The following is a 26,611-nucleotide window of genomic DNA, read 5'->3' as shown; positions in this document are numbered from 1 at the left end:
CAATCAGGAGTCCGCAGAAAACTTTAAAAAGAATAAGTGATGGGAACATCCCATGTAGCCAGAATTTCCACATAATTCAAACAAAGACCATCATGACTGCTTGGTAGGCCCTTCATATCTTGAAATGTTTAGTCTGCGGGTCACGTGCAAGACCTCTTTGAAACAGATATCGACTTGCCCTAAGACTCTGGAACTCTGAATGGCTGACGAGTACGCAGAGCTCCTGAGTCTCAATGTAGCTCGCGTGTTAATGCGATGGAAAGTTTCTGCAAGGGTCTGACCCTTCTACCACCAGGAACTTTACACCTCACGGGCATTCTGATGCAGATCCCCACTAGGGTTTATCTAATCATCCCGACAATTCCCCTGGGAGCATGTGGAGTCAACGATTGGCCGTCAGGTCGTGACCCTTCCAGGTCCATGAAAAGCTTGGTAGAAGCTAATTCGCAGTTATTAATATCCCGTCCGTCAGGCTGAAAGGTCCCCTGCTGACTTTCTGTTTCCCCCTGCGCCTCCTCCTCAGGTGTCTCTTGTCACACTCACTTGAAACGTTGATCCAATTTCGCTTTGGCTTATACTTTTCTCACCCTTTCCGCGATGTGCACTGCCACGCGTCTTGACTTTCGTTTGCTCAATAGTGTTGTGACGAGACCCTTGCGTTATTTGGGTGGGTCTCCGAAGATCGTGGCTGCCTATCGGTCTTACTGCCACTGAGATCAAGCTTCGGGACATCACAAGCAGGCAGTGCCAATTGCTGCGAGTCTCTTGACGGCTCCTTATTGTCCAGCTCTCTTCCCCCCATCTCCGCGACCACAATTGCTATTATCGCCCACTCTTAAATTGATACCGATCTCAGCCTTCTTATCGGCTGAGAGCCACCGCAAATGCTTCGCATTTACATCATATCTTTAGCCTGCCTATTGGGCATGGTGCAGGCGGCGCCCTCGGAAAACCTCAAGCCTGCGCACCCCCCTAATGTGTTTTCAAAAACGGAAAAATATCCCTTGCCAAATCAAGGCCACCTCGACGTCCATGACCCCAATATCTTGCAGTACGAAAATAATTTCTATCTATTCAAAGGAGGGATCCAAGTCCCAATATTCAAATCATCCAGCCTGTCAGGGCCCTGGACGAAGATTGGAACGGTCCTAGACGGTCCCACGATCATCGAGAAACAAAACCGGACGCGTCCCTGGGCTCCAACCACGGTGGAATGGAAAGGAAAGTTTTATTGTTTCTACACAGTTAGCGAGAATGGAGTTCGCAATAGCGCTATCGGCGTTGCAAGTACCGACTCGATCGAGAATGGTTCTTGGACAGACCATGGGGGCCTGATCTATACTGAAAAGGGTCCTTTGTCCCATGTCTGGCCATATACTGTATCCAATGCCATTGATGCCTCGTTCATAGTAGACCAGCAAACGGGACAGCCGTACCTGCTATATGGTAGTTACTGGCATGGCATTTTCCAGGTGCCATTGGCCGATGACCTATTGTCTGTCAAGAACGCCGAGAAGCCGGACGCGAAGAATTTGGTATATATACCAGATGGAAAACCAAAGCCGGATGAAGGGTCTTTCATGAGCTACAAGGATTCTTATTATTATCTCTGGTTTAGTCATGGAAAATGCTGTCATTTTAATAAAGGTTTCCCGACTATGGGGCAGGAGTATAGTATTCGGGTTGGAAGGTCGAAGGATGTGCGAGGTCCGTTTGTGGACAAGCACGGAAAGAAACTGACGGACGGGGGCGGCACCACTGTTTACGATTCAAACCATGGAATCGTCTATGCTCCTGGTGGGATTGGGGTGCTGCCTGCCACTACCACGGATCCAGAAATTTTATATTATCATTATCGTATGTTTTGCTCGGATCGCGTTCCATTCATGGCCTGGCTAATATTCCACCCTCGCAGTTAACACGAGTGTCGGTTTCTTGCATGGCGTGAGTGCATTATGAAATAATCCGAATAGAACCATTAATAACGACTGTTTAGGACGCCTTACTGGGTTGGAGCTACCTCGACTACGAGGATGGCTGGCCTGTAGCAAGGTTCGTTCCCGGGCACCCTGAAAGAGGAGCTGATACTAATTGCTTTCTGGCAGAGAATCGAAAAACTTTGCATCCACGCTTCAGCCGGACTACACCTTCACCATGGTCGTCATATTGTGTATGTGTTGCTTGGCTCTGATTCTACTTCCAGCTCGCTTTACTGGTCAGAAACTCATATTACTATTTGTATTCCTAGTCGCGACAGGCTTTCTGTGGCTCCACAGGTGATATTGCGGTATTGGATGTTGATGATTGTTTGATTTCCTATTATACCCTTTCCATGTACCAACGATCAGTCATGCTGGGCTGAGTTGCAGATATATATAGAGTGATGTTCCTGGCCTCGTGTTGTTTCGCAAGTGTTGCTGGACGACACACGTGGACACATGTATATAGACTACACTTTAGATATGACCATCATGAACCATCTCATTTCCGTTCATTGACCAAAACAAGCAACTTATGGATCCCACCCACCGTCCACCTGAAGGACTGTACCAGTTGTAAATGAGGCAGCATCACTGAGTAGGAACAACACCGACTGAGCAACTTCGTCTGCCGTCCCAGTGCGAGGAATAATCGTCGGGGGCTGTGTATAACCGCCTTGAATGACAATAGATTTGTCAAGCAAAGGTGTCTGAATAGATCCTCTAGAAACACATTAGCACCTCCCAAACTGTTATCCCTAAAAGAGGAGACAAAAGCTCACGGCGCAACTGCATTAACCCTAATCTCCGGCCCAACCTCTTTGGCCACACTCTTCGTCAACCCAACCACCCCATGCTTCGATGTCGAATAAGCCACATGCAATCCAAACCCCCTAATGCCCTGAATACTCGTCGCATTGACAATACTCCCCTTGCCCGAAGTCGCAGAAATACTCCTCACCTGCGCCCGCACACAATACATCGTCCCCGTCAAATTCACCCTCAGTAATCGATCCCACTCGTCATCATCCTGCTCCGTCAATCTCCCCGTCCCATGCTTCTTTCCAATCATCCCCGCCATATTAGCAGCGCCATCTAGCCGCCCGAAGTGCTGAACTGTAGCCTCGATCCACGCATCCACGGATGCCGAAGACCCCACGTCAACCTTTGTCGTGAGCACATTCTCACTGTCCGAATTGAGTTCCGCGAAAGCAGACGAGAGAGCTGTCTCGTCGATGTCGGCAAGGGAGAGACGTGCGCCGTAGTTATAGAGCTGTTTTGCGACAGCGAGGCCGATGCCTGCTAGGCCGGTTACGGCGTAGACTTTTCCTTTTAATGAGTCCATTGCTTCTGCTTTTTGCTTTTCGGGTGAGTTGGGATGTGTGAAGCGGGGAGATCTTGCATATGTTGCGTTTTGGGATCTTCGAGAGGGGTAAACTCGGTCGGAGATACTCCGGTTACGTTACATTCAGTTTATTTTGGCAGAATGCGGGTAAATTGGGGCGGATATGAGGTATTCAGTATGATTCTTAGGGTTTGTGGGTGTTCATCACCTTGAATTTGCGGAGTTGGGGTTATCTGGGCTCAACTTTAGGGATGTTTTTATATTCATAGTTTCTCAAATCAATTGAGTCAAATCTTGTCTCCTGGGAGATTAAATCAAAGACTTGGCATATATGCGACAATATATATTTATATTGAGAAAATTAGGCATGTGATGTACATAAGTTTGTGTATGTGCCCACCATATCGCAGGAGTGGTTGGCCTCGTTCCTGCAGCCGCGTGCTTCTAGCGGGCAATGCATTGCATAATCTCCATTCAATAGTCCGTTGCATGAGACGTAACACCTGCATTCCCTATAGAAACGTGGGTAATCTCAATGGGACACAATCAATATTCGATACGCAGGTGATTAGTAATGAGGTCATCTTTACATCCATGAAATCAGCATCTAGGGCTAATGTGTCTGTCTCCAGATACAGGCGACTACTCTATGCCAAGAAGGAGACATCCTTCTACTCCACATCGGCGTGATGTATGTGCAACGGGTACTATATAAAGGTAAAACAGAGATTGGAAGCATGCAACGGGCAAATCAGGGCTTGCAAAAAGCGCAAAGCAAAGAAAAGTAAAGAAGGGGGAGAAAGGGGGATTTATACACTGTTGACGGCCACCTTATCATCCGATCAGGAGAGCTTCGTATTAACTAATACCACACAACTTAGATCTCGTTGTCCGCAGATTGACTATCTAGAGTTGGTCATTTTCTGACTGGTGAGTGACGCTCTAATTCCTCTGGCAGTTGAAGAAATTCTGCTAAACCTCAAGAAGTAGATAGTCATGGAGAAGGTCCTCTCGCGCGCGCTCGGTCAGGTTCATCAACCGAACAATACCTTTCCTTTCTAAACAACACAACCATGAGGGCATCCTTCGTTGGGTCTCAACGGAAAGGTGCAAGGTACTCCGACGATGGTTTATCCGTTCAATATCTGCACACATCTCGGCCATGACAATGGAGAAATCGGGGCTGCACTAGGAATTGTAGTGGAACCCTCTAGTGAGGACATCTCCTGCAGCTACAGTCTCGCGGACAGATCTCTCCCTATTGAAGGATAATCAGCCAGATCCCACCAGAATTAACGACATCTTAAAGAGCGACAACTTTTTTTTGGCAACGTTATCTGAGCCAAATTGATATTCGGTCATAAGATCCAGGCTATTTGGTAGGGAATGCAGATTGGAATGTGATATCGACTCACTTCTCGCCACTATTGAGAGAGATTTATGTTTTTTGAGATACTTTACTAAGTGTCATTGTTTCTGAAATCCCGAACTTTGTGATGCATGCGGAAAGTCGCTGTTATATTATTACGTCTTCTACTTCATTATACTTTGACTCTTCTTGAACGGATGTGGTTAACTAATGAGGCATTACATCATTGATTTGACTATTCTCTATGTATATATAATCGTGTCAAAGTCCTTCAGTCTGAAGAACTCATCCACGTCCCGAACAATCACAAATTTTGACGGGACTAAAGTTAATCAGAACAATATCTTTTCTTCTTCTTCTATACCAAAACCTATTAGTAGCATTCCACAATGCCTGGAATAAAGTTCCACCATAACTCTGTTCAATTTGACGGATATTGGGATTGCGACGTGGTTGCTATCGGTGACAATATTATTGTTGATTGCCCCGAACATAATCCGAAAATCGATGATGTCACTGGAGAAGTACAGCGAATTACAATGAAAGTGGCGGACGTCGATTCCCCGGATACCTTTCGTTATCAAAAGTACAAATGTGAGGACCTAGGTATGGGCATTGACCTGCCACTCAATAGCAAGGTTTCTTTGAAAAGCAGAAAATATGGTGAGCGGCCTAGGATACTCAACCAAGTCCGTCTTACTGACTTGCTTAGATCCAAACATTGTCCTGAGACATGGTGATAATGAGTTTTACTTCTACGAAGAAGATTAAAGAGCTACGGTGGAATAGGCGATGTATAGTTCATGTCAATGAATCTGTCTCTTGCAAAGAAAAGAGAATGCCTCACCAAGCTTTATCTGATAAAGCATATCTGTATGTCGTTCTTTTAACAACTATGGCTGTGTGTCTGTGTGTCTGTGGTGGTACTGCAGTACCTATTATACAATATCATGGCTAGTGGTGTTTAGATGAGGTGTTTTATCTTCATATGTTGCCAGGTCTATACATATGTAAAACCTCCTACTGGTAGAGGCATATCACACTTTAGCCTTCTGTTGCTAAGGTAAGAGATTGGAATCTTGATCTATTCTAGGTGAAGGACCTCACTGATTATAGAGACGCTTGAGGAGAACTGGATACACGAGTGAAATCCATAACCACCAAAACTAGTAGAATTGAGACATTACAAAGATCTAAACATAGTCAATTTGAATATATATTCTCGAATCTTCTCCATTAGATGGAAATACCTTATAATCTACTATTGTACTTTGCCTTGACAATCTCGAAACTGGCACATTCCCTTCCTTTCCAGACTCTTTTTTCCAGTCGATTTACCATTACGGCCCCAGGTTTAAGACATAATGAATTGAAAAGTTGATATTCTACAACTATCCAAAACATATTATTTCACAATCACCGCTACAAGCTCTTCCACCCTTTCCCTGGGCACCTGGCGACCCAAAAGCCATCCCGCATGCCATATAGTATCCTCTTGAGACTTGATTGACTGCTTCAGGCGTGGCCATAAATTAAAATGGCCATGTGGCATGCCAGGGTAGGCATCCAGTTTCACCTCAACACCATTCTCACTCAGAACCCTTGCATAAACAATGCCGTCGTCGCGGAGAATATCTAGCCCTGCGACCTGAACATACGTTCGTGGAAGAGCCGAGAATGGTACGGTCGAGTTAAAGGGCGAAAAGTCCTCTGACTTGAAATCCTGCTGGTAGAGAGCCTCATATCCCCCAATAGATTTTGAATCGAGACCAGGATTTCCCGGCGCATAGGCGTTTTGCTCCCGAGATACCCAAAGGTCCTTGTGTTTTTCTGGGACAGTCTCTTGGCTCATGCATACTGGAATACTGGCCAAAACGCCTGTGATGGGCGGAGAGAGCTTCTCTTTTACGGAACGATGTGCTGTGACAATTGCAAGGTTTCCGCCTGCTGATCCACCACCAATCACAAATCCTTTGGTCAAGTCTGCATCAAGCGCGGGTGCATTGGCAGCGATCCATTGCACACTATCCCATATGTCATTCGGGGCCGTCGGGAATTTATGCTCTGGTGCTAGCCGATAGGAGGGTTGTACCACAGTAGCACCGTACAGAGATGCGATTGCGCGGGCCCAGACAATCGATTGGATATTTGTACCCATCACAAAAGCTCCACCAAATATAAGAACCACCACAGGGTTTGCCCCGGATGAGTTTCCTGGCTTGACAATGTGAAGGTTGCTCTGATACCCATCACGCATCGGGATATCAATCACAGTTTCCTGGGTGTCAAATGTTGGACAGGACTCGTATGCGGTCTTCTCCATTGCCGAAACTATTTGGCGCATTTGCTCCACGGGTGATGAAAAGTCCATTGCAAATGGTGGGCTATGTTGAAGAACCTATTTTGATAATGAGATGATTGTTCAGGAACAATGTGGCGTCGTGTTTACTTACTTCTTCGAGCTCGGGGTCGACGATGCTTAACTTACGGACATCCTCTTTCGTGTTATACTGATCCATCGCTGTAGTTGAATGACTTTAGCTGGTGATGTGGAGGGAGAGGTTCATTCAGTTGCGGTAGACTTGAAGCCGAGGTATTTATATCTTTATTTCTAGGAGACTGCAATAGGATGTGTTGGACTGAGAAGGTATCCCATTCTACTACCTAAATCCTCCAGACATGCAAGCTGCCTTTATACGGCATTTAGAGTGCTATTTCTGGTTGGCAGACTGACTAGGTTGATTCTGTATACAAAATGGACCATGCAGGGTCATCATGACTGTAAATGAGTCATGTGGATCGGCCACATTGACTGGCGCATATAATGCAGCAATGGTCTTGGCATTGAAGTAAGGCGATCAATCGAAGAGTCAAGGTGTATGGATATACCCTCCTGGGGTTTGTTGAGTATTCCGAGAGGAAATATTAAGGTGAGCCTTGGAGCTAGCTGTTGTTGTATACTTTGATCGACAATACAAATGCGTGTAACTGATTTGATAATTTAGCTCAGTAGATTCGGTACTGGCGCTACCCCGACCTACGGAGGATCATAGCGGCCACTCAGCAACAACGGGTTCTTATCGATTTCTGCCAGTAGAATTCCTATGATAATCCTGAGTATTTAAGATTTCTGTATTTATATCTAACCGCCCTCTATAGAAATACTAAAAGATTTATATATTTTATACATTTCGCTGTAAATTCTAGATTTTAAAAATCAAGGTTACTAGGAAATAGCTCTATATTACATACATAATAGGTTGTATTACTAGATATAGAACTACCATTAATTTTAAATATACTGGCCCCTAAATCTAGGCACTATAACCCCTAAATTGAACTTAATAAAAAAGGTGATAAGTCAACGGGAACTATTTTAGAGTACATTATATATACAGTATATCTATATTACACTTATATTTTTTTATTATCTTATACTTTCTTAGAAACAGTACTTTTATTTGTAAATTCGTTGACGGTAACACTGCCCGATCGGGTCAGGTGCGCTCCCGGAGTGAGCCCGGAGCAGCCTGAGTCAATTACCCCACTGCTCAGTCCTCCTCGCTGTTTTTGATAAGAATCTCGCTCCTTCTCCCGATCTGTTTAATACTCTATCCCACTAAAATTGTCTATTTCGACACTTCTGCGGGCTTGCTTATACTGTGACTAACTGTACTACTCTCTAGTACGGTTTTCTTTATACAGATCTATAACACTAGAAATGACATGGCCTTGAGAGATAATATTACTATAGCTGTCTGTACAAGTTACTATTTGTCTATCCACTAACTTATCTCTATTTACTATACAATTTTTTGTGATTCCTCGTATATTGTATTCTATTCCTACCGCTTCTACACCGCTTTTATAACAGCCCAGGCCTGGATCCACAAACAAAGCTAGCAACTTTAAATTCCTATTACTCAGCCTTCTCTGGTAACGTAACTAACCAATCTACAGTTTAATCACAGTATTGCTGTGCTTGACCGTAATCTTATAAAACAATCTATTATACTTATTTCTAGATTTCTAAAATTATGGGCTGTTGTTGATAGATCTACTATGGAAGATATTATAACTCTTTTTTTTTTTTTTTTTTAATTTCTACTTTTTTAGAAAAAAAGAGAGAGAAGACTCAGGAACCAAGCCAGAAGAAAATAAGCCCGAACCCAATCACTAATTGGGTTTAGAGATAGGTTTTCGGCCTATAATAATCTTTTCGCCTGAAGCTCAAGTAAATTGTTAATAGGATAGAGCCGCTTGTCTACAGTAGCAATAAATTCTATATACTTATTATATTCTATGAAAGTAATAATGGCTGATCTATATCACTGATACCTTATGCTACAGGAAGAGGTCATTATTCCTTTATATTAATACTTGATATGAGGGAGACTATGATGCAGCAATTGGACTGTTAATGGTCTTGTCGGGCGGTTTTGAATATTTGGACCCGACCAGCGAATATCTAGAACTATTTACCCTAGTCTGTCGAGTCTAAGATGATGTTTCCGATAAGAATAGCTTTCTAAGGTTCATCTCTTTATTGTACCAGCGATAGTGACTGTGATTGCTGTTATAGAGTCATATCTGCCTAGTCAGCAGATATCTGTAATTCCATATATAATGGTTTTGATACAACACTGTTATAGAGAGTAGTTAACCGACGCTCGTTTTTCTTGAGCTGTTACTGACACTCATAACACTCTCGGTCGCAAATCTCTATATATAGCAACCGCCCCGTGTAACCAGATCTATGGCGAAGACTGTCTTCGCTTGGCCATACCTGGTCTGGAAGCTGGATTTCACTGCATGTGGATATCCCGTATATACCGTTATTAGGTAGTGGGGTTGGGTGATTTATTTCGGGGTTTACTCTGCGCGAGTTCCTAGAATCCAGCTGATACTATACGCTGTTTAAGTAACAGTCTATTGACGGATTTTGTACAGGAAGCTGCCTATAGGACACTCTGTATCTTTGCTTTGTGATCTAATGCTCCTGCGCAAATTTTTACAGTAAATATTTATACCACATATACTCCTGCGGGATATGAAATACAACCTATTACTTTGTCTATACATACTTACTATTCTATCTCCTTGCTATTTAATAGTGTCACAATGTCTCGACAACAGAATTCTTTACTAGGGCCGGTAGGTGATCCAAAGATCTAATCTCCCAGACTATCTGATCTTATTTCTTTTGTATACAGGACGCCGATATATCTAATAGAGCTCTGACATTGGCTTCGGGCGAAAATTTAAACCATACCAACAGCTATCTTGCCTCGGAACACGGCCAGAATAAAGGTCCACATAATATAGACAGCAAACAATATACAAATCTCGTTGTTAATAGGTATGTTGGGGCTGGGGATAGCAGTGCTTCTCGACATATTATTGTTAATGCGAATGTGAAAGGGGGATCGAGTCTTATAAATGGAAACATGTCTATGGATATATTTTTAGAGTGGTGTAAAAGAATATGAGCCCTTGCCCGCCAAGTTCCTATGTATACAAGGCGATTTGAGGAAGAGCTGCTGGCCAGTTTTATAGCTTAAGATATGTTTCAGCTCTCAGGATATTAGACTGTTTAGTTCCTAATAGGATCTTTCTAACTATCCATCTTTAGCAATTAACAGTTATATCAAATAAAATCACTCCTCCGGTATATTCGATGGGTGGATCGTTTACTGAGGAGAGATTCCATTGGTCGCAAACTGACTTCGCCGTCACTGAGCCGAATATACTTTGGCGTGAAGGAGCTGGGTGTCATGGTTATGGAGGGGCCAGAGCTCGTACTTGGCTACAACATTTGTATATATTGACTCCAAATAGCCAGTGCATTGTAGATAGACGGTGGAAAGGTACAACTAGGAAGAATAACTCGAAACAAATATATAGATATGCAAATACCCGTTCTATGTCCCAAATATATATATGTTTATTATATTGCATAACTTCATCTTATGCCTCGCTTGGAAAAAATATAGATAGAATATAGACTTGACTCCCAATTGGTATACCTTGGCCACGACTGAATAAGAGTTTTGCTATTTAAATAACTAGCTGTATGATATAATATAAAATACAGGCTGGGGGATCAGTAAAGCGAATGTGAAACAAATGTACGAACCTTGTGGTCACAAACAATGTAATCAATATCTATAATCAAATTTGCGATTAAACGAGCAGCCCGCAGAACAATAAATATCAACAACTCTAATGAATCTAGCTGCAATTGTGCCCAATTTCAGAAGTGGCTTTTTGCGTTTATTTTACCTGCAAGGGCATCTATAACTGATGCTTGCTTGTAATCTTTGCTTTCCAATAGTTTCCGGTCAATCTTCGATCATAACCACATATGCGCTCTCTTGTTCATTTTCGGGCGGGCGTCGGGGCAATAATTTAACCGCCCTCCCACTCCACTGATATCCTACAGCATGTCATTGATTTTGCCTTCAGCGACAGATGTCCGACCTCACTGGCTACAAAGCACTTTTCTTGAAAGCAGACGAGCGTCAGGAAACGGCGTTGCAGTGGCAAAGGCACGATTTCTTTAGAAAAAAAAGTATGAACTCGAAAAGGAATTTCGATCCATGGCTAAACGACACTAAACTTATCTCTATAATATTAAAGGATTATGTGCAAGTTGAACATCAGATTGATTAGAAATCAATCTGTTTCTATACGAATGGATTCCAATTATGAGGCCCCATACTATACTGACCAAGCCTCGAATCCTAACTCTATCTACTCTAATAATCACTCAGTAAACTTAGCGCATTAAGAACTTGCAAGAAGTATTTCATAATGTCCAAACATATTCCCACATTGAGCGAAAAATCGCTTTCTCTAAGGATGGTACTCTGTCAAGCAGTTCTCGGAAGTTAGTATTCCGCATAAGAATTTCAATGTTCCAGGCAGTATAATCTTGAAATATTTTATAAATGTTCTCTATATATTTACTCTCCTCAAATATATATGTAATGAGACCCATTCAGTTTTGTAGCCGATACGATAATAGTGTGGCCCAGAAAGATATCTGTATATATAATTAACTACGGGGTCAGTTTTCATAACATCCATATCATCACGCAAAGCCCGTCGGTTGAATCGCTCAATAAGACCAGTACAGAGAAGGGAAAACTTTCCAGAACAAAAAAAGTTTTTGGTAAGGTCTCTAGGACTCTATTGTCCCGTAAATCTTTTGCATACTGTTAAGTTATTTCTTGTTTGAACCACATCATGCCTCCGGGGGTTAGAGGCTGGTAACAGGATAGAGTAGTGACTATGATATACAAAATCACAGCAGCAACCAAAGACGATCTTGTCGGTTTCGTGGTTTATAGGAGGCTTGAGTATTCCCTTTGGGAAAGAGCCGGCTAAGGCCAAGTGAATTTGAAACCGCCTTCGGTCTTTGCCAATGACGAACTCTATAATTATTCATTGTATAATTCTGGATATCTGTCAGCTACCTGGAAAAGTATCCTGCGAATTGCTGGGAGCTTACACATAACAGTCAAGCTGCATATTGGCTAACACTGATAAGTTAACCAAAAGATCTCTAAATATAGACAACGGTACAGCACAATACCATAGCTATAGACAAGAAGGGGTCAAGGAAGAGATAAAGCCTTCCTACCTGGAGCCCACCAACACGGTGAACATTAGGGTACCTCCAGTCCGTTCTTCCTATACTGACTAAAGGAAAACCAGATTAACAGCAAATAAATTGGGTTCAGAAAAAAAAATTAAAAAGAAAGTCCTAAGTATCAGATATATGGCTCATATATATGCTGCATATATTAGAAAAGGCCTTGTTTACGACTATAACTACAAACCAGTGCACTGAAGCAGACACCTACAGTGGCTCACTGTTCGGATAAAGGGTAACAGGCCAATAAGGCACTTAGTTGTGGAGAATATGATGCCAACCCTCTTGCAGTGTATATGAGCGTCCGCAGGCTAGCCAACAAGAGTAACTGCTGGGCGCTTAAACCAGAGCTGAACACAGGCGAATATAACTGCGGTGGCCCCATGCATTCAGAAAATGAACATCAGGCCGAGGCGGCGCCCCACCTAGAGTTGGCCTAGCGTCCGCAGCAAGTCAGAGTATCGCACCGGCGCGAAGTGGGCTTAATTAAAATTCATCCAGTAAATAATCTTCATGACAGTCACAGAGGATCTTAAAGGCTGGCTTGGCCCATGACTAAACCCTCTTACAACAGTGTATTTCACAGGATCTTTGTAAGATCGTGTATGAGAGACAGACTCTAAGAAAAGTACGTCTTGGTCGAATCTGTCCTGAGTACAAATAGATGTGCTCTTTTTATGTAACATATCGCTTGTTCTACAGAAGTCTCAATCGATCACAATCTCTAGTGTACCAATTGCGCGAAGTTATTTGTAGTGGCCAACTTACTTCCTAGTCGCCCGAAATCCTTTGTCCCCAGCTGCGTTCCACGGTCATCCTGCCCCATTTCAGGCTGGCGCTTATTACCTCCCTCTTACTGGACAAGCTTCGTCCTTGCGTAAGGCATGGGATTACAAATATAACGTGGCACCCGCCATTTCCATCGCGAAAGTTCACTTCTACTCCTCCCAGGACGTGCCCATACTCAGCCAAGCAGCTTGCCATGGCGAAACAGATCAATCGAGGTGACGAATTGTTGGCTTTTACAAGCTATGCATTGAAACACAGTGTCGATCTCCATAATACGGTCGATAGATACCTGAACCCACCAAAAGCTGTACGCGAACTGAAAGAGGAACTTGCAGAACTTAATGAAGTTCTTGAAATATTTATCGACACGATCAGCACCAACGATACTGCGGAATTCACTGCCCCTACTATTATCCTCCAGCGATGTGGAAACGCGTGCCGGGATTTCGAAGAGTCAATCATAGAATATTCTAAAGAAATCTGTGACCGGGAAATGAGCTTCCGAGACTGGGCAAAACTAAGATATATCGGCGAAGATATTTCTGGGTTTCGTCGCATGGTAGCTGGTTACAAATCAACTATCAAGATCACTCTCGCCGATGTGAATCTGTAAGTCGCCTGCGCAAGTTAGACATGTATTATCATGCTAATGCAATCGTTTAGTCGAACGTCTTCTGTCTTAGCGAATGTCATAGATGATTATAGAGAATTGATCGAGAACGCCACCAGTAGCCTTGAGGCACAATTAGAGCGCATCAATAAAAAACTTGAGGCAATTGTCGCTGTCGATACGGAAAGCTTATGCACCGACGTTGAAGAAAGAAAGTCGTTGAAAAAGGGACTACTTAGCTCCAAAGCATGCCTCAAGCTAATTTCAAGTTTATCATGGCTGATTGAGCAGAGGAAACGGAAAGCAAGACATCATGATAGCCGCGTTAACTCATCAGCCTCAATACTCGGGATGATGACCGACAAAACGTTGCAAGAAATCATTCGGTACTCTGGCCAAGGTCGGCTGCGGGAGGCAGAGGCTTTGTCCCGAAATCTGCACTTGGAACAACTCAACCAATTTACCAACAAGGAATTATACAGCGACTCAGCGAATGATGATGGAAGTTCCAGCAGCGATTGGCTTGTGGAAGAATCAAAACTTGATACCATAATATCTATAGAAAAAACCACCGGCACAGGCAACGCTTCAACCCCTACTGATCCAATTCACGAAGTTGGTGACTGCCTGAGTGATATATCGCAACCTCCATCTGTCTTTTCCTTGGCGACAATGCCATCGACCATTTTCACCACTGACACTCGGCTTACTGCAGACGAGATACGCACAGCCATTGACGAGCTTGTCTGTATATTTTTGGAAGATGCAGAAATTGCTTACTTGTTCAAAGAAGCAATATTGAAACAACACATAGCTTGGGATCATCTAGACCGGAACTTCCGAAGGCTCATGGAACGTTTTGCCACAAACTTGAAGGACGAGGCACAAGAAGCAATTGATCTTGATCTTGCGAGCCTCATTCTATCAAGGGTAAGTCTAGTCGCCGAGAAAATTGGCAGTAGATTTAGGCAGGAGTCGTCTGCGATCGACACTTTTCCTCAAGGCTCACCACAAATGCGCGGAACCGTCGAACCAGCATTTGGCCTTGTACCAGATATTCACGATGTCAGCGGTGACGAAGAGGACGATCAGGAGAAGCTTGGAATCGATAATCGATTTGCTAGGCTGGTGTCTCATGGCCGCAGCTTTATCGAAGAGAGTGCTGCTTTCCAGAAGCTGCGAGTGGAATTCAAGAACTTCGTCATGCCTACTGCCAAGCCTATCCTCCTCGATTTCAGTTTCAATTCAAAGGAATGGATGATAAGGTGCTTCTGGAGTCTAGAAAGCCTTTTATCCAGCATCGGGCCTCGAGAGGAAAGTGATTCACCATATCCAATTTCTACCCGACCTTCTGCTGTGTCACTACCTCGAGAGATCGTGCTCTTTTCTGAGCCTATAGATCTAAATACGGATATTCATAACCCAGAGCGACCTACCTCGTGGCAAATTTCTCGATCCATCGGATGCCTGGGTTTGAGCTTCAACATCAACCACTTGCTATGGGCGGTAAGAATATCATGGGATCCTCAAAAGCTTTTCTCCAGCTTCGGCTTGCAAAATTTAAATCCCCTGCCACAATATCAGATAGTGTTGCTCTGCCAACCATGTCGTCAAAGTGAGCCTCATTTTGGAAATTCGACTTTTTCCACGTGGGAGTGCGCGGGAGTGGAAAGCATCGTCGATAAAAGAAAAGTCAGGGGAAGAGTATCCTGGGATCCAGCAGAACTTCTACGCAGTCTCTACTTGCGAGAGAGGAAAGTACCAAAGCATCATAAGCGGTTTCGGTGGACGAATGTGAGTTTCAGCTTTCTTGCAAGCTCAATAATTTGCTAACAGTCCGTAGCGATACGGTAAAAGGTTATACGATGACTACATTGAACGTGAACCAGGTGCACTCCAAGCTCTCCAGAACTATTTGGATGTGACCACCGTTCCCAAGAAAACAAAGACACCTGGTGAACATGGCCAGAACTCCTCCCGTGCGGCCTCTCTCTACACACCAAATACTCAATCCACACAAACTACATCTCCATTAACAACTGTTGATATCGCCGATCAGTCTGTCACCAACCCCCGCAATTCTGAAACCAGCAACGTATTCCATGACATTGAACACTCAAAAACCAAACCTACTCGCCCACTACTCCTCCTTGCCTGCATAAAACGCCATGGTCGACCTGTAAAACTCCACCAAGAGTTTGTCACGCACATCGCCGATGACCGCCAACTCTTCCACGCATTACGCAAAATATATTATAACCACCGACAGAGGCTTGAATCATTCTGGTCCTTGAGGACATTGCACAGTATCCATTTTATGAGAGTGTGTACTTCTAACCATGTCTTGGGTATCAAAGCTGGGACACCACATTATCAACCCTAATCTCGGCGCTCATAATCCTGACTAATTTCTCTGTAGTTCATCTACGCCGGCAACTCATATATCGACGTCCGCTGCCATGGCGAAATTTGCACTCCCAATAACCCCTGCGCCTGTATCCCGCCCCCCAACCTTGTCCCACCCCTCGGCACATCTTATCATTGTCATCCTATTCCTCCAAGGCAATCTCCACCAGTAGGGCCAGAATTAATGATGGACTTTTTTAATGATCCGAACAGTCGAGCCCCGGGTAGTGACCTAGTCATACAGCAATTACCAAAGAAAATGGACTCTGAGCTAACATCTGATGGAATTGAAGTGATGACAGCGTGGGGAATACTCTATCGTGTGAGTTTAGATTGGAAGCGTATTTGGATAGCTCTTGGGTTAGCATTTTTCCTACCGAGCCTTTTTTATGGGATCTTGTGGGGAATTCTGAGGAAAGATATACAAGGAGCTTTTGGAGTGGCAGCCTGGTGGATGACAGGAGCGACAGTTGTGGTAGGGATGATGGGAACTCTTTTATAGACAGAGATTAGCGGGGTTTCACTTCAGGTCCTGTTCGGGAGGTCTATGCGGAAGCATCGCAGGGATTTCGAAGCCGCGCGCCACGAGGGCCGCAGAACAGAGCATTGGCCAACACAGGCCTTGACGAGGCTCCAAATTTGTCAGGAAAGTAATAGTTCTTAATTTAATTATTATAATTTTTATTTATTTTAATCTATAGTTAACTATAGTTAAGAGATTAATTAATTTTTTATTTAATTATATTTAAAATGATTGAAGAATTTTATATCTTAATCTAATTGAGACCAGTTAGATTAGGTTATGACTAGATTATAGCGGTTAGGTTATGCCACTTTACTGAGTAGGATTGAGTATACTATAAGCACTCACTGAGTACTCACTAGTATAGGCTGAGTATACCCACGTGATACAAACTGACTAAGATGAACGACCGATACTATTGGGTGTGAAGGGTGCTTAAAACGGCACTGATGGACTGCCGTTTTTGGCCGCCAATTTACCGTCAACCAGCGTTGGGATGTAATTTATATAGAAAAATATATATAATATCTAAATCTTGACCCTTTTTATATAATATTGAATATTGGCAGATATAGTAATACAATATAATACTAGGCGGTAAATGGGCTTAGTGGGAAGAGCCTTTGTCGCGGAGTGGCCGCTATGATCCTCCGTACTACAACCCGAAAAACAACCGGTTCGGCTGGGGTTTTGCGGGTATCCCGATCTACTTTCTACTCCGTGTAAAACACAGTAGATTTAAATCGTAGTCTACCGCCTTCGACCACTCGGCCGAACCGACTTGATTACATTAAAGGCATACCACTATTTGCAACTGAATGAATATTGTGCTCTAGCCAGTCTTGATGTCAGAATCGACATAATACGGCCACTATGTGTTCATGTATGCCAATGTTGATGTGACTGGCACCTATCGTCTAGGCTACTGTCAAGCCCATTTCGTATAGTAGGAGCTCAGAGAAGCAACGGTATTTGTCCAGCAATACAAATGTTGCACTACTATGGAGCTATGCGGGGATTGCATAGGATATGGATGAAGTCAAAAATCATATATTATAGCACCTGTGTCTTCGATACGGTAGTACAGGTTTATGTAAATCATTTCTCGTAGCCGTAACAACCAAAGCCACCATCATGCGGTGTGCCACACCCAGAGCAGGTAATGTAATACTTCGGGCTCCTTTCCTTCGCTCCATTTTGCAAAATATCCAACATATAAGTGTGACCGTGGATACCACGGTCTAGCGCACTATGAACAAGATCATCAAGACTGGAATGCTTGCCGAGGAAGTGCAGACAGCTCTCTCACGCATCATAACATTCCCGCCACGGGGGATAGTGGACTCTGTGGCTGATTAGTGAAATATCCCGCGTACTTTTGCCAATGATCGATATATCTGGCATATCGTCGGCATCGAGCAGACCGGCAAGGTGGGCTCGCTCCTGGCTGGTCATGATCCAGCGGTATTCATTGGTACCATCTGTGATGGGCACAAATTCAGAGGGGATGTGAGTTTCGAACTGCATATTGCGAGTGCTCTATATGAAAGATTGTAATGTAGGAGGCGCACAACGTATTCTCTCGAGAGTAGATCTGCCAAATTATTGTTCCCATACAACGACTTGCGCAGGCGGGTATTTTATATTTCTGCCTATGATAGCTGGAAAACAGTCATATCGTCATTATCGAACCTTGTAGCGGTCTAGTCCTGGTTAAATTATGGTATATCAACTCGCAGAGTTGCTATTGGTCTATGACATCGACACCCTAGGATGTTAACAAGAGCTTCAGCAGAGCGTTTTCCATCTAAAAAGCTCTTGAATCGGTCAATAGCTTGGGAGCCCATACCAGGGGAGAGCCTACGTTCCTCAGGTAAGCCGTTTCCCCACATCGCCAATTGCGCTATCGTTGTTGCAACATTTGATGAGCGATCCAGACCCGGATATCTGTCCTACTTTCTGCCTGGACCATCACAGAATACAGTCCTAGAACGACCAAGGGTACTAGGGTTAGTAGAAGAAGCAGAGACGTTCGTCTACCGAATAGGAGCGCGAGGAAGCTGGATAGCCGATCAAGTTGGAGTGGGTACATAGTTGAGTCGGAGATCAGAACAAGCCAGGATCAATGCTTTTGAAGAGGTTCACGTTGCTTAAGAGCTCACCATTTTATCATCCCAGACGTGGGCGACCTTATACCTTCCTAGAGATTTAGTACGCATTGATATGATCCTTTTGCATTCGCCAAAACTAGACCCACACATATATCGTGGAGGAAAAGGGTCTGTTGGAAGTTCCACTGGCAATGAATAACCAGCAGAAGTGCATCTTTGTCTGAATCCTACAGATTCAATTCGTTACACGAGTAACGAAAAGTATATGTTGCACCTCTTATTTAGAAGAGCATATATTGAATTACCTAAGGACTTTAGAGGTAGTCTGAGCTATATCAGCATCTCCACTACTCTTACACACAACGCAGCTACGTTGCTCGTTCCTTTGATTTCTGCTTGGCAGATCACAGGAATTCATGTCCACTGTCCGGTTCCACACATCTGAAGCCTCCAACAAAAAAACGACGCTTGAAGCTATGGCTACCCTCGTGCAGAGTATAGGAATCAGGATGGTCAGGATCATTATCTGAATGACAGTGCGGGTCCCTTGCTTTTGCATTAGATAGTAGTTCTTAAGCGGGTGAGACAGGAGGAGCATTTTACCTATAAAATGTACATTCAACCCCAATAGCAGAACTGATTGGCCAAATATCTATATGGCGTACGGGTTGGAACCGTACACTGTGAAGCATTAGTATCGTCTCACTTGCAGATCGTAGGTCCACGTACGTCTGGTCGACCGTTACACACTCATGACTTTTAGCAAGATACCTATCTGGGCGGATAGTGTCTATCTCAACCTATTTTGGTCTTTTTAGTGGTTTTACTCCCATTTTATGAGATGCAGATGGATAGTACACTGGTAGTAATTAACATACCCCTGCAATAGGACGGCCTGCAAAACTAGGGCTTGCGAAGAGTGCCGTTGTGGCAGCGGCCAGAAGAGAGAAGAGGCGCATGGCTATCAGTAAATGCCAAATATATGGTCGTCCTGGAGATATATTGAAGACTTTCTTCAAGACAAAAAGAACATTTGGAGTCTGGGTTCACCAATTGACTTTATAGCTAAGTAGACTCTCCAGTAGACTCCATGACATAATATAATTACCTATACGAGGGGAGCATAGATATTTTCGTAGGGTATTCCGATCAGACAAAAGTCAATGATGCCTTGATGTAACCCTACATGAAGGTACGGAGCGAAAGTCCTACTGACTTTGACTCTCATTGATTTTACAATTAATCTATCATATACACAGCAAGTGTTCACTATGACGATTTTTTATTACTGTCTCTATTTTCTCCAAAATCCTCCGCTCGCCATGTAATGACTACGGTTGGAGTTTTCGGAAGATTACATTTATATCTAACGACACTTGCCAAAAGTCGGAATGTCAGGCAATTGCTTAGAACCTGCACATACTGCCAAATCTCGGAAACTTCTCTCAAAGTATCAACATAAACCTAATTAAGCAGATAATTAGGAGGGCATTATAATCGTTAAGGAGCATGCTGTCTGTATATTAACTCCTAGATGCTTACTCCGATATGGTGATATCACAATCAGTATACTTGATGTCACTGCGGAACGCTCCGGTATGACACTCCACGGTGGGTCCACTTTGTATTATTGGAAGAGCTCACGTAACATGGAAAGAAGGCTCTGATATCAACATGTCCTGTGGATCGTTTTAGTCTTAAAGATCAGAATGCAAAAATCGATTGCTCTCGAAGCAAGACGTGGTTCAATGGAAGGAGGAAAACAATTCTGTGTGATCTGTTGGATCGGAAAAAAAAAGTAAGAGAAAACCGAGAGAAGGAAAGAAAAAAAAAACTAGCATTTTCTCGACAATAATCACCATGGCCTTAGTAACACTTAAGGTAGATTCAAGGCAATTGCTCTGCCATACGTACACTACGACCCAATCCTCTGTGCCTATTATGACCACACGGAGACTGCCATTAGTCACTTGCTAACCATCTTCAACCCATAAAGAACAGTATATATGATGGTTATCGGTCGCCTTTACCCAGAAAAGCGCCTCAAATGGCATGTTTTTGTGGTCTCATAATTTCGTTGATATCAGCAGCCCTAGCAGAATGCGGCACACCGGCTGTGTTATCATCAATTGGTCCGAATGGCGTTACCAATGACTTTCGGGCGTCCGGGAATGATTCCTAAATAGCTTTCTGATTTCCACCCTACTACCAGCTATGGTTAATTATGAATTCCTTAACTCGCAGACTGACGGCTCTGCCATACTACAGGACAGTCAACCGGCACCCGTGACCTTTACGGTTATAGCATTGAGATTATAAAACACCTCAAACTTATGTGCCGTTGCAGCTGTCACTTACATAGCTATTTCCATGTCAGCATACTCCTCCTTAGGCCAACTCTTGCGTGTCCATGGGTACAAGGCACACCAAACTCTATAGAGCTTGATGAGATTAGAAAACCAACTAGTGCTCTCGCTATGTCAGATGGCTTTGATTTTCCGGCCTGGGTTGACCCTGATAGACATTTAGAGATCTATTCTGGGTGAGAGATGTCCCACTCAGGCGCGGAACGTTCCTCTGTTTCATGGCGTGATCGTTTTCCAGACATCTGAAACAGCATCATTTAGAAGTGAAAGGTTTTCCTACCAAAATAGTCTCATATATTTCTATCCACCACAGACTGGTGCACCCCGAAATCTGAGCTAAGCACACATCCATTAAAGCCCTGTCACAAAATCCGGAACTCGCAGACAAACCAGTACTACTGAATTACTTCATAAACTAACTTCCTAACACAGACGAAGTCCCTCTCATCTCCGATCACGCCTATCTTGATATAAGCAGGTACTCTTTACTGTGTCATTTAGGGGCACATTTGAAATGATGGTCTTTGACCACAATCTTTCCCTCTATACCCTGTTAATAACAAAGCATATCAATATATATTAAGGAACTCTTACCAATATTGAATGTTTTTCTTGCCGCCTTCTCTTTGGGATCCTTCTCCTTTTCATCCACGTTCTTGCACCAGCATTGGATCTCATAGTGATCCATTGTACAGCGACTGCACTCTCCCTCGTGAAATCCATTGCCACTAATCTCTTTGTATTAGCCCTGTTGCCCGCGATATAGCTACAAGTATACATACTCCTTTTTGGGGATAAGGCTCTGCGTAGTCGTATCCCACCCGAAACAGTCGTTGAGGTTGATAAACGTAGCTACCCACCACACCAATTTCCCATTCTCTCTGTCTGCACAACTCCCAAATAAAGATTGATTCGGGCCGTCATCGCCCCATTCCTCTCCTTTGCTGCGGTCTGGGCGAGTCACAACGTCGATGTCTTTGCACTCGTTGAATAGATCTTTGGATTCCACGCTGTTCCTTTCGCTCTGTTTTTCACTGGTTTGGCTAGCAGCTAGAACGGCTAGGTAGGAGGTAATGACCAAGGACCAATGCATTTTTGCTCAATGAAGGGAAGGATGATTCTAAGAATAAGACAGGTGGAATTGGGGCTCTGGGAAATATGAGCTGGAGAATCTGGATCTCTATCAGGCTATTTATATTCCCCTGGAGACGTATATAACTAATATGTGATACTCGTCGCTTCCCCTAGCAGGAGGCGTTGCCATTAGGACGTGAGCTATATGGAACGGGGCAAACCGGGCACTTTTGTTATACTCTGGGCTTAAGGATACTTGTGTAACAGACGTTGCTGGTACTCCACGGCGGTGAATATTATAACTCATACAATGAATGAACTGTTCTGGCTTAAGCTTACCCTGGTGGGAGAGAGCTTGGTAGCTTTCAAAATATGTAATCAACAGAACAGGAGTCATAGCATACCTCGAACTCACATTGACGTCTATCATTTGTCAAGCCCAGCTGAGCTCTGTGGATGAGATGTGGTACCCCTCATCTTCATTAGACTATATCGTATGTCCATTGTTTACTACCTTATCATAGGCGTACGTTACTAGGGTAAGCCTAGATAATTTGAGGAAGATGAGAGGGTTTAGGTGATCATGTGACGGTTACTGTGCTATAATGATGTTGAACTCTCAAGAAATCATTTATTGCAATAGAAGAACTCAAGAGCGGAGAAGGCACAGATGTAGAAAATATCTGCAGCTAGATTGAGGAATATACATGGCGTTTTCTTCAGACTGCCATTTCGAGGGTTCACGAGACGAGATGCAAGTAAACTTCACGCCCAGACTTTTATCCCTAGTCCTTAGTAGCACGTACAAGTCTTTATGGCCAACTTCCAGCTTTATTTCAAATAATTACACTGCGAAGTAGGCTTTTGTACTCCGTACAGCTCTCGGACAGTGTTTATGCTGTACTAGGATAAATAATGAAGTAACTTATGTTTCCTAGCTTTACAGAATGAACTTTAATTATTCAACGACGACTAAAATTTAGGCGTATAATTCTCTACAATGAAAACTCTTTACCGCAGGCCTTTCTGCATGCTAAATTGCAGTAAACCGCATTATAATACGTTTTATACGCCCCTTTGCTTACTAGAGATTACGGGTTGTTGCACATCAGCCCTAGCTATACTCCGCGCCTGCGCCCAGGAAATGCAACTTTGTCGGCTTCCTTTTTCCTCTTTGTCCAAATCTAGTAGACATATATGATTACTTCTCCGACTATATTACGGTATAGTAGCAAGTATTTGTCTGCTTCGTGGAAGCTTACCCCAGTGTTAACGTTGATGCCAGAGTAGTCTTTTGTTGAGAACGCCACTATAGACCCTGGCGGTTGCGCATAGACCTCGTATCCCACCCGCAATGGGGCCGGACCAGACAACATCGCGTTCCTCTTCCAAGCTTTGGCCTGCTCACTCTTAAACATCTCGGGGCGCTAACCGTGTTACAGGCCGTGATACATAATCTTCACTGAGGGATGCTCTAACTATTCCCACTAAATGGGCGGACTCAAGATTGCCAGCATGTTACCATCGAACAGAATATCGTCTTTAGGGAGGCAGAACCTCTGCTAGAATATATTAAGCCCGGATGAGGTAATTTAGTTCAAACGGAATAGGTTCAGTTCATATATATATATATACAAGCTCACGTCTATATACATCTATCTCTATAACTTGCTCGCTCTTCCAGCCTCATTGGCTTTCTTCCACATGCGGATCCGCCGTTCATGTCCAGCATTAAAGTCATCCACCCACTGCTGCTCGAACGGTGGTAATCTCCGCCCTGGTTCTCCCTCGGCAGGCTCGCCTGCGAGCTGTCGAAGTTGTTCGAAATACGTATCAAAGTCGGGGTTTATCATCAAAAACCCTGGGCCGTCGCCCTTCTTGGCTATGCGATCCTGTTCCCACCTTCGCTGTTCTTCTAGAGATGGTAACTGTGCCTTTCCGGCCAGAACGCGCGCGGCGGCTACGGCTTGCCACTCGAAGACCTTGAAAGTCAACCCGGCACCAACCTGCTCAAGTCAGTTATTGGTTTTATTTAGTAGACACACTTAGGGGAAGACATACCGCTCCTAAGAACACCAGGGAAGGATCCCACTGGTGGAACACGTGCAGATAGAGATCCGGTACACGGTTGTTTCGGATTGGAATATCAGGTAAGAATGGCAGCGTCCATGTGAAGCCGGTGCCAAAGATAATGTGGTCCACGTCTGATACTGACGTCCCGTCCTCAAAATGCACCGTCCTCTCCCCATTTTCGGTAGTTATACGCGAAATGGGCGGGCGGCGCTCAATCTGAGGGTGCTTGAACGCTTCATCTCCGAAGTAAGTGTTGTACTTTCCGCGCACAACAGCATAAATGGGACCCTTTGCATGGTTCACCAGACTCACTGCGGTGTCTGCAGCGGAGACAGAGGCTCCGACCGTAATTACCCGCTGTTGACTTGTTAGTCATTTATGTGGTCAAAAGACAAGAAGTTCTCTGCATATAGCTACACGTGATCGGCATCTTACCTTGCCCTTGTACTTTTCAGGACCACGGTACTGCTTTGTGTGTTCAACACTGCCTGGGTACTTCTCGGAGAACTCTTTTAGTCCTTTGATGGCCGGGACATACGGCACCGCATAATGCCCAGAGGCAACCACCAGAGCGTCGAAGGTTTCGGTCCACCAGTAGTCTAAACCATTCGGCTCGCCGGCGCGTCGCAAAGTTAGTGTCCATTTACCGGTTTTGGCGTCTTTTTCGGCCCGCTCAACAGTCGTGTTGTACTCAACAAGATCTTGATATCCATTGCGGTTCAAGAGATCCTCGATGTACTGCCTTATCACCGTGTGGTGACGGAAAGGCGTGTCCGGGCCGTGGATCTTCACAGACCATTCGGAAAGGATCTCCGGGATCTGTTCCTGAGAGTATTCCATGACCGAGGCAGCCACATTGGCGTGCAAAGTGGGGTAGACATGCGAGTCAAAGTAGCGGTGCTGAGACACCGTGGGAACATATTGGGGTAGATTGGCGGGGATTGAAACCGGCCTATCTGCAGTCCTCGCAGAAAGGTTGTCAATGTCCAGAGGGACCGGTTTCTCACTTTCTCTTGACACCCTAGTGGCCGTCAATCACATCGGTATTACCGTCAATGGTCCGAGATCTTTGCCTACCAACATCCGCCGGCCTTTTCTTGTCGTTCAAACACGCGGACGACGTCGAAGGATTTTTCCTGGACTAGCGCATCGACTGCAATGGCACCAGCAGGGCCAGTCCCGATGACAGCGACACTTTTATTCGGCGACATCTTTGGGGTTTGATATCTTTCAGTGGAGATACCGAGTGGTGGTGGGTTTTTATCTGGTCGGCGTTCGGTCTTTGCCTCTTGGCTTATCGTGATGCAAACACCGAGCCCGATGGCATCAGCAAGGACTATTCACCGAGCAAGATAAGCGATTGAGAGGTTGTAGGGGGTGATAAGCATCCAATTGACCTCAATATGTAGAATTTCGGTAATTCGTCGCAGGTGTTTTGCCACCTCCTTTAAGCACCTCGCATACGTTCATACATCATTGTATACATGCAATCGCCGAACAATCCCTATTCATGTGTGTTCCTGAGGCACCATGTCGAGCAGAGTTTTGCTGTTTCATACCTGGAACGGTTTAGCGTGGTTATCAACATTGCCATCCACGTGTGATTGGCCAATTGCTGAAGAAAACAATCAGCGCCATGGGACTAGAGCGTTTTGAGTATGGTACCTGGTTAAGCTTTGAATCTTTGACCTGACCCTTACCCTATCTGGTATAGGGTATCTCGGGGCATGTACCCCGAGTTACTAATTTTTAGTCTTCATGCTTAATTCACTTAGAATACAAGCATTAGGGCTTGTTCACCTTGTTTGGAGATTTATTCAATAGCCGTCCCTATACAGAGCAGTATTGTGATAATTCACCCATTTCCCTACCTCAAGACAGTCCTGTCTCGAATGAAAGAGCTTTGTTCGACCAGTAAAGGGAGCTGTACTACGATGTACCTTGTAGTTCGGAACATAGCCTCCCTCCGTCTTACTGAGACAAGGAGTAATCCTGGAGTCATTCGTAGTCACGTCGTACACAATCGAATAACGGAAATAAGCAAAGGACCACGTCGACAATAGACCAACCCTTGTTCCCACGAATCAACACGTGTATACATGAAGGAAGGGAAATGAAAACGGAATGGACTAGGAACATCAGTCTTGGCCGTGGTGAGTGAACAGGGTCCACGCTGTCTGAAAGCTTAACTTGAGCTTAGTCGACGAAGAGGTCCAAAGGATTGCGCCTCCATGACGGTCACACTGGAGTGGTTGGTTGGTAGGATCCTGGATTATTAGGAACGTTGCTGCCTTTCTCTATACCGCCAG

At 44.2% G+C, this 26,611-nt stretch overlaps 8 protein-coding genes across 8 annotated transcripts; 2 read left to right on the top strand and 6 right to left on the bottom strand.

Annotated features, from left to right (window-relative positions):
• The first annotated feature begins 532 nt into the window (after nucleotides 1-532).
• Nucleotides 533-2,494, top strand: BDV38DRAFT_249868 (arabinan endo-1,5-alpha-L-arabinosidase). The gene is made up of 4 exons (XM_032054903.1): nucleotides 533-1,857; nucleotides 1,916-1,944; nucleotides 1,997-2,052; nucleotides 2,106-2,494. Exons 1-4 carry the CDS (start codon nucleotides 885-887, stop codon nucleotides 2,278-2,280), a joined length of 1,233 nt encoding a protein of 410 aa, XP_031912398.1. The 5' UTR covers nucleotides 533-884; the 3' UTR covers nucleotides 2,281-2,494.
• An 18-nt stretch (nucleotides 2,495-2,512) lies between these two features.
• On the bottom strand, nucleotides 2,513-3,332 carry BDV38DRAFT_293968 (SDR family NAD(P)-dependent oxidoreductase; the record flags this gene model as incomplete). Its single annotated transcript, XM_032062391.1, has 2 exons — nucleotides 2,762-3,332; nucleotides 2,513-2,702 (listed from the first exon to the last, which is right to left on the bottom strand). Exons 1-2 carry the CDS (start codon nucleotides 3,322-3,324, stop codon nucleotides 2,513-2,515), a joined length of 753 nt encoding a protein of 250 aa, XP_031912397.1. The 5' UTR covers nucleotides 3,325-3,332.
• A 2,515-nt stretch (nucleotides 3,333-5,847) lies between these two features.
• On the bottom strand, nucleotides 5,848-7,347 carry BDV38DRAFT_249865 (alpha/beta hydrolase). Its single transcript, XM_032054902.1, has 2 exons — nucleotides 7,147-7,347; nucleotides 5,848-7,091 (listed from the first exon to the last, which is right to left on the bottom strand). The coding sequence occupies exons 1-2, from the start codon at nucleotides 7,210-7,212 to the stop codon at nucleotides 6,099-6,101; spliced, it is 1,059 nt and encodes a 352-aa protein (XP_031912396.1). The 5' UTR covers nucleotides 7,213-7,347; the 3' UTR covers nucleotides 5,848-6,098.
• Nucleotides 7,348-11,501: 4,154 nt separating this feature from the next.
• Nucleotides 11,502-12,226, bottom strand: BDV38DRAFT_272155 (uncharacterized protein; the record flags this gene model as incomplete). The annotated part of the gene is made up of 4 exons (XM_032057438.1): nucleotides 11,502-11,648; nucleotides 11,690-11,842; nucleotides 11,912-12,104; nucleotides 12,207-12,226. 4 exons carry the CDS (start codon nucleotides 12,224-12,226, stop codon nucleotides 11,502-11,504), a joined length of 513 nt encoding a protein of 170 aa, XP_031912395.1.
• A 1,049-nt stretch (nucleotides 12,227-13,275) lies between these two features.
• Nucleotides 13,276-16,825, top strand: BDV38DRAFT_249862 (uncharacterized protein). Its single transcript, XM_032054901.1, has 3 exons — nucleotides 13,276-15,543; nucleotides 15,593-16,072; nucleotides 16,169-16,825. The coding sequence occupies exons 1-3, from the start codon at nucleotides 13,783-13,785 to the stop codon at nucleotides 16,655-16,657; spliced, it is 2,730 nt and encodes a 909-aa protein (XP_031912394.1). The 5' UTR covers nucleotides 13,276-13,782; the 3' UTR covers nucleotides 16,658-16,825.
• A 1,094-nt stretch (nucleotides 16,826-17,919) lies between these two features.
• On the bottom strand, nucleotides 17,920-18,205 carry BDV38DRAFT_284075 (uncharacterized protein; the record flags this gene model as incomplete). The annotated part of the gene is made up of 2 exons (XM_032060185.1): nucleotides 17,920-18,023; nucleotides 18,055-18,205. The coding sequence occupies 2 exons, from the start codon at nucleotides 18,203-18,205 to the stop codon at nucleotides 17,920-17,922; spliced, it is 255 nt and encodes an 84-aa protein (XP_031912393.1).
• A 3,443-nt stretch (nucleotides 18,206-21,648) lies between these two features.
• Nucleotides 21,649-22,248, bottom strand: BDV38DRAFT_284074 (uncharacterized protein; the record flags this gene model as incomplete). Its single annotated transcript, XM_032060184.1, has 3 exons — nucleotides 21,649-21,698; nucleotides 21,750-21,883; nucleotides 21,938-22,248. 3 exons carry the CDS (start codon nucleotides 22,246-22,248, stop codon nucleotides 21,649-21,651), a joined length of 495 nt encoding a protein of 164 aa, XP_031912392.1.
• A 1,477-nt stretch (nucleotides 22,249-23,725) lies between these two features.
• BDV38DRAFT_293966 (uncharacterized protein) lies at nucleotides 23,726-25,513 on the bottom strand (the record flags this gene model as incomplete). The annotated part of the gene is made up of 4 exons (XM_032062390.1): nucleotides 23,726-24,235; nucleotides 24,291-24,659; nucleotides 24,738-25,323; nucleotides 25,380-25,513. 4 exons carry the CDS (start codon nucleotides 25,511-25,513, stop codon nucleotides 23,891-23,893), a joined length of 1,434 nt encoding a protein of 477 aa, XP_031912391.1. The 3' UTR covers nucleotides 23,726-23,890.
• Between the last annotated feature and the right edge of the window lie 1,098 nt (nucleotides 25,514-26,611).

This window comes from Aspergillus pseudotamarii (genome assembly GCF_009193445.1).
Source record: "Aspergillus pseudotamarii strain CBS 117625 unplaced genomic scaffold BDV38scaffold_35, whole genome shotgun sequence".
NCBI classification, from domain to species: Eukaryota; Fungi; Ascomycota; class Eurotiomycetes; order Eurotiales; family Aspergillaceae; genus Aspergillus; species Aspergillus pseudotamarii.
The sequence above is the reverse complement of the archived record's forward strand: the minus strand, read 5'-3'. Positions and strand labels throughout refer to the sequence as shown.